This window comes from Manihot esculenta, chromosome 18, assembly GCF_001659605.2.
Source record: "Manihot esculenta cultivar AM560-2 chromosome 18, M.esculenta_v8, whole genome shotgun sequence".
Lineage (NCBI taxonomy): Eukaryota > Viridiplantae > Streptophyta > Magnoliopsida > Malpighiales > Euphorbiaceae > Manihot > Manihot esculenta.
In genome coordinates, this window is record NC_035178.2 from 6394267 (window position 1) to 6407891 (window position 13625).

Genomic DNA, 13625 nt, shown 5'->3' on the forward strand with positions numbered 1-13625 from the left:
TGGTTATCTGGGAAAAATACCTGCGATGGATCCCTTTGTCCTCATTGCCACTTTTGTATCGGTAGAAACAGATTGTACAGCAACCCAAAAAGAAAAATTTAGGAGGTAGAAACAAACTCCCAAGTAATCATCAGTCCAAAGAATCAAAACAAAACCCATGCCAGACAAAGCTTCAAGGAACAAGAAGAGGGCAAAGAAGTATACCATGCATGGCAAAGGCAAAAAATGGGAGGAGAAAATTATTTTAGGAAAAAAAAAAAAAAAAAAACTCTTATCACCTTGTTTGGCATTTAAATTTTTAAAGAATAGGGAAAGGGAGTATAATAATTAACTCTTCAATCCTGTTCAACTAAAAGAACTCCTGCAACACCTCCATAGCAATAACCAACGTCCTAACCCCAGCAAAGATGTTCAAATATATAAATGTACAAGCACACATTACTAAAATAGCAGAACGCTGCAATCATTGAGATTAAGCTACGAATAATTGGCAAGGAAAGAAAGAAAAGAGCGAAATGAAGTGCATTTTTCTCACTTGTTGCTGTGATTGAACAAAATTGTTTTTCAATGAATTTGATTTACTATACAGTATAATTAATTACAGCACTGGGACCAAAATGTAATAATGTTACAGGGATCTATACCTTATGCTAGTAACAACCGGGCGATAAACACCCAGTAAATACAGTTTTATTTACACTTCTAATATTGCATCCTTACCAGGCTGGTAAATATTTGAAAAAAATTGCATTTGGAATAACTAAGTTCAGCAAGAATAGCCACCATACTCTACATAACTGACTCCTGAGGCAAGGGAAGATGTAAACTTCTTACCCAGTAAATCTGACACTTCGCCCCCAAGACACGAGCAAAGCCCTCTGAAATGGCTACAAGGAATGGTCCCTAGTTGAGGCTGATGAGGACTGGTTTAACTGTAGGGCCTTCTTGGATGCTCGAACATTCTTAAGAGTCATAATAAGTTTCTGTCTCTCCCCTTCAACCTCTGCAAATCGAAGGCTTAGCTGAGAGTATCGATCGTGCATCTCTTTTAGTTCAGTCTCCACAGCTGTGTACATTCCCTTTATTTCCAGCATGTCTTTAATCAGCTCGTTTATATCTCTAAAGCTTTTGAATACTGCTTCCTCATCACTGTGTTGTTTCAAGAGAGAACTGAAGCAGGAGAATTTCATATTTGTTAGTCCTTTTGCTTGTTAAGATTCTTGATCATGCTAATAAGTCGAAAAGTATGAAACAAATGTAGAACAACGCTTTACTAAAAGGTTTCACATATTTGGGAAGATTTCAATCAAATGATTCTTGAACAAGTTTAGACATCTACGAAAGTAAATCGATGCAATGCAAACTGATATGTTGTTAAGGGCGAAAAACAGTTGAGAAGAGGTCCACTCATCAATTATGTTATTAGTGTCATTCAATAAGTTCACAGCATTTTCACAGGTTTTAAAAACATTTGAAGGTGTTGCAACCTATTAACATAAAAGAACCAAGCGTCAGGTTAGTGAAAGTTCCATTTTTAAGTGAAATCAAATAAAAAAAAAGAAAGTACAGCAAGGGGTAAAGGAGAAAAAAAATAACTAGGCAAAGCATCCGTATAGAAAAATGAAGATATTTTGCCAATCATACTGAGATCTTGAGCCAAATTAAATTCCACAGTTTTCTTTCTTTTTGGCCCCGCTTCTATTACAAAACAAGAAAGTACTTGGGCATATTGCAAGCAAGACATATCTTTGAAAAGAAAATTGCCAGTAGGATTCAAGTTTGCCAGGCTTATCATAGCTATACTTGATAGCGTACCTCTGAAAATGAAAGCTTGATCTTTTCTTTCCCTGCAGAGCTTCCGCAAGCTCAATTTCTAAAGCAAGCACCCTTTCTAACGCATTGCCACTCCCTGGAGATTCATTAAACATGGGGAACATGCTTCCTAGTTCTTCGTTGACCTGAGAAAACAACAGAAAGTTAAGAGTCCAGATGAAGGGAAATAATAATTATAAGAAGCTAAGAAGAAAGTTTTATCAACCTTTTGTAACTGCATAAATTCTCTTTGCAAAGTAGGAAATTTTTGGTAAAAATCATGATCTTGCATAAGTGAATTCTCATTTTTCATCCTCTCCAACTGCATGCAGGACAGTAAACATATTAACTTGCCATAAGACATTATCCTCGCAACATTTGACATAAGCTGTATGACCCTTTTCTTGTCATGTCGAACTAATAGACAGACGGTTGATCTATGTGCATTTTCTTACTTGCCTTGAGAGGAAGGACAAATATACATACCTCATTACTCAAGTGGTCCACGCTAGACTTTAAACTTTCAGCTCTGAAATGTTCATTGATAGTAGCCAAATGCTTCATGTCACTGTGCAGCAACTCATCTTCATTTAGGAGTATGGGACTTTGAATTCTGTTCGCACAACTAGATACAAGATCCTGGTAATAATTATGAAAATAAACGCTTAGAGACCAATCTCTTCAATATTTCAATGAGAAAGAGGATGAGATATAAGTATTTTATGATTCTGATCACAGAGGATGAGCTTCAGCTATCAGAAATTGCTGACAAATCAATAAAGCTCAAAGTACCAGATAACATGTTGAAACTTTGGCTGGTTGATGCCAGAGTTGACACTAGAAAATATGAAGATATTAAACAATCTGAGGGTGTAAGAGCAACTGCAGAAAGATGACATAGTTTCTGTCATTCTATTGGCTTTATTTATTTCTTTACTTTTTCTCATTGTGGAAGTTTCACAAGATTATAGAGATAGAGCAACATTCAGATTTTGAAGGACAGAAAATAAACACTAGGTTTTAACTAATAATATTATGTCATTTAATGGTGCTACGAGTAGAAATAACGAACCCATGGATTCCAAAACAAACAAATTCTCAAGTAGATGCACCACAATAGTTACTAAAGGGTCACTATCCAATCTAAGAAACTGAACATGAAATAGATTTCCGCAATAAATTAATCTGCAGATTTTGATATCTATCATATTTTATATTCTCCTCAAGTCAAACTATAAGATACTATAAGCAAATTAACATTAGAGTAAGCACATGTATACTGTTACATACAATGTCTTCGCCAATATGTACAAGTAATAGATAATTGATGAAAGGAAAAAAAATCAATTTGGAACTTATAATGAGGAAATTTTGTTATTACCCGGCCAAGTTGCTTATTCATGAGTATGTTTGTTTGGTCAACTGTGCTAATGGGGGCTGGGCATTTATGTTCAGCTTCTTCACAATTCCTTGAACTATCTTCCTTGAAGCTCTTGAAAGTTGAATCCCTATTTGGACCATTAGCAGGAGCTGCATCTACACTTTTTCTTGTAAATATTGAAGCATCAGCAATGGGATTCTCCGGGTAGACATTTCTGATAACTGACTCATCAGAAGACTTGCTATCCTTTTTGCAGGATCTGTGATTTCCTTCCTCCTGAATATTCAAGGCCAATTTTGAATTCTCTAGCAATTCTTTCGTCTGAGTGAGTTCAGCGGCAATCTTAGACTTTTCCTGATTGCATTCTTGTAAACACACTTCAAGTTTATGCTTTTCTTCCCTGCAGCATTCTAGGCTTATTAAAGAACATTCCATCTCAGCTTTCATCCGGTCATAAGCATTCATTCTTTCACGCTTGTCAGAAAGCACTGATTGTAATTCATCCTCCAATTCCAAAATCTTCATTCCCAATTCTTCATTTTTCTTCAGATGGCAAGCTTCAGATTTCTTCCTATTCTCAATTTCATTAATGGCATCTTGCAATTTCCACAACATTTCTTCACTATGCTTTTTGGAGATAGACAGCTGCTGTTTCAGTTCTTGCAGTCTTGTTTCGTACTGCTCCTTGATAAATGCAATTCTCAAGGACTCATGCATAGCAACTGGGGGAGCTTCAGGTTCTCTTTTTTCACAAGCCTGGATACACTCAGCATCAGCCTTGTCTTTAAGCTCCTTCAAATGGACAGACAAGTTTCTAAACTCTTCTGTTTTCAAAATCTGTTCTGCGAGCCTCTTGGTGAGCTCATTACACTGTTTCTTCAAAATAATTAGTTCATCACTGTATCCTTCCATTGCAATTATCTGATCTTTCTGTTCATTTAATTTGGCTTTGAGTACCAGAACTTTGACTTCCAGTTCTTCCTTTGAGAAAATCAGATTGTTGATATCTTCTTCGGAACTCAATAATGTATGCTTCAGCCTCTCAACCTCTAGGTAGTGCTGACTTTTATCCTCAAAATCTTGAAGCCCAACATTTTGCTCCCTATACCTGTATTCCTGAAGCTCAGCTGCCATAGCTCTGTTCTCCTCAAGAATTAACCGATTTTCGGCAATAGATGCCTCCATCTCAGATCTAATGGAGTTGAGACTTGTCAATAGATTTGAATTATCTTCAATGTATTGGGCTTCACTGGCAAGACAGCAATTTAGGTTGGTTTCAACATCAATATGCTGCTTCTGAAGTTCAGCAAGGCTCCTATTGGAGAAGGAAAGCTGCAAAACCAGCTCTTCAGCCCTGCCTTCATACTGAGTTTTTGTGAAAATTAGTTTGACATCTGCAGCTATTAATAATTCATGCAGTTCGCATAACTCAGATTCAAGACCAGAAAGAGAAGCACATTCTTCACGGGCACTTTGAAGGCTCTCATCATAGTGAGACAAAAGACTGCAAACTCTCAGTTTCTCCAATTCTAGACCTGACACCAATTCCTTGAAATGGAGCAACTGAACCTCCTTCTCAGTTAATTTGGAAGTATGATCTGTAATTTTACTCTCTAAACTCTCCCTCAAGCTTCTCTCCTCTTGCAACTGATCATGCAGAGATTGCAAACTCTCTCCCAGCCTGTTCAGCTCTGATGCAAGCTGAACACACTCATTAGTTTTATACTGTGAAGACATAATCAAAGTTTGGTTTTCACTATGCAGAGATTGAGCACATTCTCTCAAACTATTTACCTCTGATTTAATCTTGGCAGATTCCTCAGATTTTTCCCATGAGCATGCCTCCAACACTTGGTTGTGATCATGCAGAGTCTGAAAACTCTCCTTCAAACAGTTTAGCTTTGATGCAAGCATGGAAGTTTCCTCTGTTTTATCTTGTAAAGAAGCCATCACAACCTGTTTTTCATCATGCAGAGATTGCAAGGCTTCTTTCAAATGGTTTAGCTCCAATGCAAGATTAGCAGATTCCTTGACTTTATTTTGTAAAGAAGCAATCAAAGTTTGCTTTTCGTCATTCAGAGACTGAAAAATTTCTTTCAAACTGCTAAGCTCCAATGCAAGTTTGGAAGATTCTTCAGCTTTATCCTGTGAAGATGCCACCAAAGCTTTATTTTCAAGATGCAGAGATTGCAAATTTTCTTTCAAATGATTTAGCTCTTCTGCCAGCCTGGCAGATTCTTCCATTGATGCAATCCAAGCTTCCTTGTCATCATGTAAAGACTGCAAGCTTTGCTTCAAACTGTTAAGCTCAGAAGCAAGTTTGACAGATTCCTCAGTTTTATCCAGCGAAGACATCGTCAAAATTTGATAATCACCATGCGGAGACTGGAAATTTCCTTTCAAACTGTTCCGCTCCAATGCAGGCTTGGCAACTTCTTGTTTATCATTAATCAGATATTGCAAGCTATTTCTTATATTGTTCAACTCTGAAGCAAGCCAGACAGACTCCTCCATTTTATCCCTTGAAGTAGCCATCAAAGCCTGGTTCTCATCATACAAAGATCGCAAACTTTCTTTCAAGCACTTCAGTTCCAATGCAAGCTTGGTGCACTCTTCATTTTTATCCTGTAGAGATACTGTTAAAGCATGGTTTTTCTTGGTGAGTTCTCTTGCTGTCAGAGTCTCAAATGCTAAGATTTCATGAGCAATGTCCTGGTTCTTAGAAGTAAGTTCTTCTAGCCCAACTTCTAGACGATCAAGATCAGATAAAAGCTCATTGTGCTGCTGCATGTATTCTTCTTCAATTTTGGAGCTAACCTCAAGTCTTTCAGCAAAAGCATCAATATATAATTGAACCTTCTGCAGCAACGCATTTGATACATCTAATTTATCCACCATTTTCATTATTTCATGTTCAAACTTCTGCTTCAACAATGTAACCTCAGATTCAGCTGCAGTAGTGGACAGTTGTGCAACATCTCTTTCACACATTAGAGATTTTTTCTCGTCTACAAGTTGGAAAATCCTTTCACATGCATTATGCTGAAGCTCTTCCAATTGCATTAGAACACCTGTTAAGTCCCTGGATGGCAAGGCCTGATTCTCAGATTCACCCAAGGGTGACAATCCATTGATATTTTTGTTGTCATAGGATGCAAGTAATTTCTGCAATTTACATTGCAAAAAGTTGACAAAATTCAGCAGGTTTTCCTTCTGAGAGGCCAGCACATCAAACTCAGTTTTGATAGTTTTCAACTCATCCTGCAAAGTTAAGTTCTCACATTGAAGAATCCCATTTTCTAAGGTTTTCTGTTCCAACAAGCAAGCCAACTTTGCATTCTCTGCGGAACACTCCTCATATTTGCTCTCAAATCCTCTGTATTGAGTCACCTGGGCCTCCCATTGAGTAATCTTCAGCTCAAGACAATGATTTTCATGGGCCAAATTTTGTAAACTCAACTCCAAAATTTGTTTTTGTTGAGTCATATCATCACATCTAGCCTTGTAATTGTTGAGAGAGTGAATGTCATCCATTGCAGCCTGCAGCTTTTGCATTAGTAATGCCTTCGACTCAGCTGAAACCTCTTGCTGCTGCTTAAGCTCATTTACTTTCTCATTCATAAACTTCACATCTTCATTTGCACCAAGCAAAGTTTCCTGGAGAGCCCTTGAAAGCACATCAAAGTAAATGTTCACAAAATGCAATTCACAAACTTCTTCTTCAACCTTCTGGTAAAGACCTTCCTGGATGTGGAGTGATCTCTTCAAGTCATCTAGAACAAGCGAATCTCCACCCAACTGTTGTTTCCTTATGCCAACAGAATGATTCTGAAATTGCAAAAGTTTTGCTGCATAATCCCCCGAATCGAATTCTTTAACACTTGGTTGTGAAGAATCTGCAAAGGTTTGCCTTATGAGGTTCTCATTAGTCTCATACATTGACAAAACCTGGACAGAAAGCAGTTCAAGGTCCTTCTGTAACTGGTCCACAACAATAGAATAGTTCAGACGTGCCCTTTTGAGTGCTGCTTCAGCAGTGACAGCCCTTCTTTCTAGCTCTTTGTTGAGGGAATCTAAATCATGTTTGTCTTCAGCAAGTCTTAATATCTGGCCATTCAGTTCTTGGCACATGGACTCCATCTCAGCCTTAGTGGATGAAATTGTAAACAAGCAAGTCGAGTGCTCATTTCTGAGATTTTGCAACTCATGCAGCATCTGACTCTGATTTTCCTCAAGTTCCTGCACAAGGGCTTCATAGTAGCACTCCATCTGGTCCATTTTCCCGGAAATGCTCTCCCATTCTGCTTTTGACTCATCCAACTCTCTCAAAAGTTCAAAAATCTTGTTTTTCATTGCATTGATTGTATCTACAGCATCAGATTCATGAGAAATCAAGCCAGGTATGTTAAGACAATGAAGCATGCCTAGCTCTGGTTGATACAAGTCCACATCAAACCCTGTACCTGTTGCAATCTGGCCATTTTTATGTGAAATTTCTCCTATATCCTCCATTCTCGCTCCTTCTGTCAAGTTGAGACTGGAAACTGCTAGTCCACTTGCTTGTTTGAGATTATTCAATATACCAAGCAACACCTCTATGTCTGAAGCAAGGAATCTGAAGTCCTTTTTGTCATAGCCAAAGCATGTCTTATTTTGAAGTTCTCTTATTTTATCCTCCATGGCCAAGAGCCCCTTTAGCCATCTGAGCTGTACATCTTGAAATATGTGATCCTGCTCTGATTCAAAAGCTTCTCTGCTGCTAAATGGAGGATGTAATTTAGAAACCTTTAGCTGTTCAAGGTCACCTTTCAACTTTGCACACTCCGATTTCAGCAAAGATACCTCTTCTGCCATCTCCTCTCCAGAAACAATCTCAGCAGCAAGTTGCTTAGCAAATTTTTGCGCTTCATGACCTATATCATCAGCATTTCTCTGTAGCAAGCTTACCTCCAATGTAAGTTCATGAATAGATGACTCAGCTACTTCCAAGATTCCTCTAAGCCTACTATTCTCTTCATAAGCTGCTGCCAATTCATTATTGACAGAATAGTCTGAACTCCAGTCATGAACCCAATCATTGGTCCCCTGCACCGAAAATGGATGATTGGAAGGATCCCCCTTCTCCAGCTGAGGACTTGGACTGGGAGAAAGTCCAGCTAAACCATCAGAGACAGTACTCCTAAGGCCATCAATTTCATGCATGCCGGAGCTTTCATGCTTCTCAGCATATAAACTTTCTGAAGTATTGGAAGAGCCATCAAATCCAACAGCTGAATCTGCAAATTCTTCATTTGGCCCCACCTCTTCCTCAAGTGAAGCAAGTTCTTTAGATTTTTCTTTGAATCTAACTCTTTTATTTACCTGTAATCAGGGGGGAAAACAAAAGGAAAATAGAGTGAGCATTAGAAAAAATTGAAGTCTCTATTTTTTGGGTGACTAGGACTGGTCTTTACAAGTAAATGTCAAGTAATATATATCATGTCCAATGTCTAAGAAATCCAAAATTTGGAAAAATATATATTTATGTATTTGCAGTCTTGCGCTCTTGCTCTTATTCCACCTTCTTCATTGCTTAAATTTTTAAATGAAAAGAAGTAACAAGCACCCAGTTATTTAGATTGTCGAAAGTGACATAATAATATTATGTGCAAAAAGTTACACTCAAAACCAAGTTTTCACTTAGTCTTTTCATTTCTTTCCATTTATTCTAAGTAATAATTTAGTTCACTAGCATTGTATTTCGTGAGGGGGGGAGAGGTTGTCGATAATCATTACAAATCAATTTCCCATTCTCTTCATTTCAAGGGAGTTTATCGTGAATCAAACTATGATACATTCTTGCAAAAGAGAGAAAGATTTGACCCAGCTCCTCCCCCCTTTCTTTTTCTCCTGATCACAAAAGTAGATAACTATTAAGGAGCATAAGCATGTGCCTTAGTCATATTGGTTTTCTGATGGACCTAAACTGTGTTAAATGATCTTCTTAACCTCAAACCAGTACCAAGATAAGGCTAGTAAAATAAGAGAAATTTAAAGTTCCCTACGGTTAAGTAGATATGAGGATCAGATAGATCATAGAAGTTTACTCCTCCACATGTGCGCATATACTTAAAAGTCTATGAGTTAAAAGCTTGTGTCAGAAGAAGTTCATTTAAACCCACAGTAAATTTAGAAGAAATCAGGTACAACATGCAATATGAAGGCATATCCAAGGAAAAAACATTATTAAACCTTATCTATCTGATAACTGATTTCTGAAGATGACACTTTTTGGCCGGAAGATTCATCAGGACTATTTTGGTAACTCTGTAATCCCCTTTCTCTAAGTTCCCTCTGCTGCTCAAACTCTCTGAAAGTTAATATAACCACAATATAAGTAGGTAGAACCGGACGAAACACAATGTTCATTTGTTTTAAGGCAATACCTGAAACCAGTTTTAGAAGTAAGCAGCTGCACTGTGACCTGAGAGTGGATGACAACCATCACTACATGTATGGAAGTAACATGATATAAAGCCCTATGTTGAAACAATCAAGAATAGCACTACTGGAAACCATGAATGTGTTCACTAAATCTTATAAGTAAAATTGTCAACATAGCAGCATTAACTGAAGCATTAAATGCAAAAAGTTAAACGAGATTCAGAAATGCTTACATGTAAAACAGTGCCAGAATCACATCCATGAAGAGGCAGAGCAACAACAGAAGGATTTAGTGCATCAGCATAATCAGCAAGGTCGATGATTGCCTCACCAAGTATACTAGACCTTGATGAACCCTGATGCATGTTAATCAGATTCAGATGATCACAGTTACCTTCTGAGAATAAGATGACATTTAAAATAATGACTGCAAAGATGACAAGGAACCATGGGAAGAGCATCCACAGTACCAGGAAATCGAGACATTACCATTGCTATAACAAGCTTATAGAGTTTTTCATCATATTGCTTGGTTTTAACATCTTGGAGAAGTCTGGTTGTCTCATAGATGGGATCTGCCCATTTACAGGTCCCATTTCTCACATTGGCTTTGCTTGTCTTTGATGTTGCTTTTCCAGAATCAGTAGGAATGAAAGATATAAAGAGCTTATCCCATCCTGATTGTGGAATCTGTATCTCATAAAAAAAAATATGAAATTCAGTCATTGTAGAGATCACAAACACTAAATGCATACCCAAAATATTAACAATCAAGTGGGAAAACAAGCTTAAACTTTCTGTCAAAATAAGCTCAAATTGAATATCATGCTAACAATATGAGATTCATGCTTCACCATTTTTGTGAAGTATCAAAATTAAAACCTTTGCTGTATCTAGTCGATTTTGTATACAGAGTCTAATTACGGTTATTAGACATAGCAGGAAAAAGATCTTTTAAAAAAAATTATTACATGAGTCATTTTTGGACAACTTTTTCATGTTTTCTTCATTTTGCCTTCTTTTGAAAAGGGGAAAAACAAAAACAAAAGGAAAGAGGAAAGGAACAAAAAATGAAGGAAAGCATGCATAGGAATGACATTCAAGAGAAAAAAAATGATGGAACAACAAATGGAACCAGCAAGCATTTGGCAATTTTTTCATACATAGAAATTTTTCCATAACATAATATGTTATCATGCATAGTTCAAAATGTGATTTACTTTCAGATAAGTTTACCATATTAGATAAATATTAAATCCGAGCTCATTATTGGATGGATTTATGCTTTATGCCTCCATATTCTAATCTAACATGTGTACCTCTTAAGTTTCCTTATAAAATATTTTAGTATATATTTCATTCTTTATCATGCCATTCTCCCCATGACAACCAAGATAATTTATTGAACATAGTGAACTCTGTTGAGAATCAATGATAGTTATGCATTGGCTTGTTACTCCCTCAGTCTTTTTCTATCTGTGGTTTTAGGAGTTTTTCTAAATAAGTGACATTTTATGATTCTAATGCTTCATTAAATATTTTTTTCCTAATTTACCCTTCAACAAGTGGAGTGTTTCTAAAACATTAATTAGGTTCATCGTATTTATATAGGCATTTTAACTGAAGGTAGTCTTTTTATCTTTATTTTTGTTAAAATTTAGTACATTTTTGCTCTCTTTAATTCGTGGATAAAAACCTTAAACAACTGATAAAAGAAACATAGGGAGTATATTATTCTACAACCTTTTCATTGTCTAACACATGAATTTTCCCTCTTGCTATACCTCAAAAGTTACAAACTTTTAATAGTGTAGTTAATGTTGTATACCACTCATTGTACTTGCATAGAATTTTAACACTTGTATTCTTGTATATTATCACTTTTACATCAATATATAGAGTGCAAACTCCTCTCGCGGATAGGTGGACACTCACTCTTTCACAATTTTGGCTAAAGCACTAGACTAACAAGCCATAAATTCATAAATGAAATGAGATTAGCAAAGGAATCTAGTTAAGCTATTTGAGCAAATTAAATAATAATAAAAATAAAATTAATAATACAGTATTACATCCATCAAGCTGGGCACACAAGATTTCAAAAACTACTGAGAGTATACACTTACATGTGTAGCATGAAATTGTAGCCGGAAGACCACTTTCACTTTTGTTTTCTCCAGCTTCCATTTAGTGATCCTTGACATTACTGAAAATATCAATCTATCATCAGCTGCATAGCAGTTTGGAATCCAATAAGATCCTCAAAAATCACCAGAAATAAGAGGAATTAATGCTCTAATCAGAATGATATGATGTTTGTGAAGCAACTATCTATCAACAAGTTGGATATGTCTCCTGGAGAATTGTGATTATTCAAAAGATTCTCATCTAGCAGGCTATGCAAGCAAAAGCTTGAAAATGAGAGCAAGGAAACAGAAAAAGCGACTTGCGGCTAGAACCTGCTTTAATGAGAGCAATGATACGATGACGTGAAACCACTGACCCACACTAAAACTAGAACACACAGAACATGACAAGATCCAATTGCTTCAATTCTATTCCTTTGATGATAAAAAAACCATCAGAAGATGAAAGAATGCGAGTCAAAATTTAAGCAAAATGAGCACAAGAGAAACAGAAAAAGCGACTTGCGGCTAGTATTCCTTAAAACGCCAGACCCAGAAATCGATATCAAATGCAGGCTAAAGAACACGGCCTGATCCAAATCCTACGAAAATATAGTAATTATTCAAGATTTTCAATTCCATGAGTGACAAACAAGCACCAAAAGCAGGCACCCACTTCACAGCGAGGTCAAAAAGACTGACACAAAAGAGCAATGTGTAGCTAAATGTGGGAAAGAGAATAACTGAAGAAAAAGCCAAAGAACAGTATGCATTTACCAGATTACGACTTCAAGAGTTAAGAAAAATGGACAAAAAGCCAAAACGAGAAAAGAAATGCAGAACCCAGAAAATGCAGGGGGGGGAAACAGAGTAATCTGAGTGAAAAAAATTGAGATTTAGATCATAGGAATCTAATATTAAGGGGAAAAAATCACAACTTGAGAAAAAGAAGCATTTTTTACCGTGTGAAACAAATAATAAATGAGGTAGGTACCAAATAGCGGATCTGCAGTGCTTAAGGTGGAAACGAAAGCAGAGAATCTTTACAGAGAAGGTTCTGACTGTGTCTACTCTCCCTGTCAAGCTTGAGAGAGAGAGAGACTGTCTGTCTAATGTGCTGCTTTTTTTGGGAGAGAGTGATGTTTGCAGCTTAAATTAGAGAATAAATTATGGAATAATCAAGAGATTTATTTTAAATATGAGAATTAAATAAATAAATAAGGTGAGATTGAAGTTGAAACATCAAACATCAGCTTTCATGGAGGGCAATGAAGACTGGGAAAGACCATTGGAGGAAGAAAGAAAACGATATTTAATATGGCATTAGAAGAAAAGAGACATCCCGCCAAAGCCTGGACCCCTGTTATTGTCAGCTTCTCCTTCTCATTCTTGATTAATTATCATTAATAATTATTATTATTATTTTTAAATTCAATATATTAAAACTGAAAGTTAAGTTACAAGATTAAAAGTCTCGCAAGGAAGAAAAAAAATATGAATAAACAGATTAAACCTCAAGCTAAATTTTAATAAAAATAAATAAATTTACAAAAATGGGCATTTGGGTTTTTGGATTGGGCTACAGGAGGACCACCTGAAAGGAGAAAGGACTGAGTGGGTTTCCATTTGTAAGATTATTTAGGAGAAGAGTTGGCAATTGGATTTTTGTGACTGTTGCAGAATCTTTATCAGAGGGTTAACTGGATTTTCATACTTAAGATATAAGATTTAAAATCTATATAAAAATATTAATTATAAAGTTTTCTTTTACTTCCAGCAAAGGGAAAGTACAATTTTACAAGAGGCAATGTTTTAGAAGACAGAATGATGAGGTCTGGCTTCCCCCCTTATTTTTTATTTTTAGAGCAATTGTTTATAGTATT

At 36.4% G+C, this 13625-nt stretch overlaps 1 protein-coding gene across 9 annotated transcripts; it reads right to left on the minus strand.

Annotated features, from left to right (window-relative positions):
- Positions 1-498: 498 nt before the first annotated feature.
- On the minus strand, positions 499-13042 carry LOC110606398 (putative WEB family protein At1g65010, chloroplastic). Of its 9 annotated transcripts, none has more exons than XM_043953201.1 (11): positions 12737-13041; positions 11743-11822; positions 10106-10306; positions 9850-9972; positions 9619-9656; positions 9425-9542; positions 3194-8554; positions 2299-2451; positions 2039-2134; positions 1816-1958; positions 499-1170 (listed from the first exon to the last, which is right to left on the minus strand). In XM_043953201.1, exons 2-11 carry the CDS (start codon positions 11818-11820, stop codon positions 888-890), a joined length of 6594 nt encoding a protein of 2197 aa, XP_043809136.1. In that variant the 5' UTR covers positions 11821-11822; positions 12737-13041; the 3' UTR covers positions 499-887. The 9 variants fall into 9 exon arrangements, with proteins under 9 accessions (XP_043809136.1, XP_043809134.1, XP_021600880.2 ...); XM_043953199.1 differs by having other exon boundaries at positions 11743-11846; XM_021745188.2 differs by having other exon boundaries at positions 12705-13041.
- Positions 13043-13625: the final 583 nt, after the last annotated feature.

Coding starts and splice junctions, on each gene's coding strand:
- LOC110606398 (XM_043953201.1), bottom strand. CDS start 11,820: ATGTCAAGGATCACTAAATGGAAGCTGGAGAAAACAAAAGTGAAAGTG. Junction 9,543..9,618: donor ACTTCTAAAACTGGTTTCAG/GTATTGCCTTAA, acceptor ATTAACTTTCAG/AGAGTTTGAGCAGCAGAGGG. Junction 2,135..2,298: donor TGGACCACTTGAGTAATGAG/GTATGTATATTT, acceptor TCCTGCATGCAG/TTGGAGAGGATGAAAAATGA.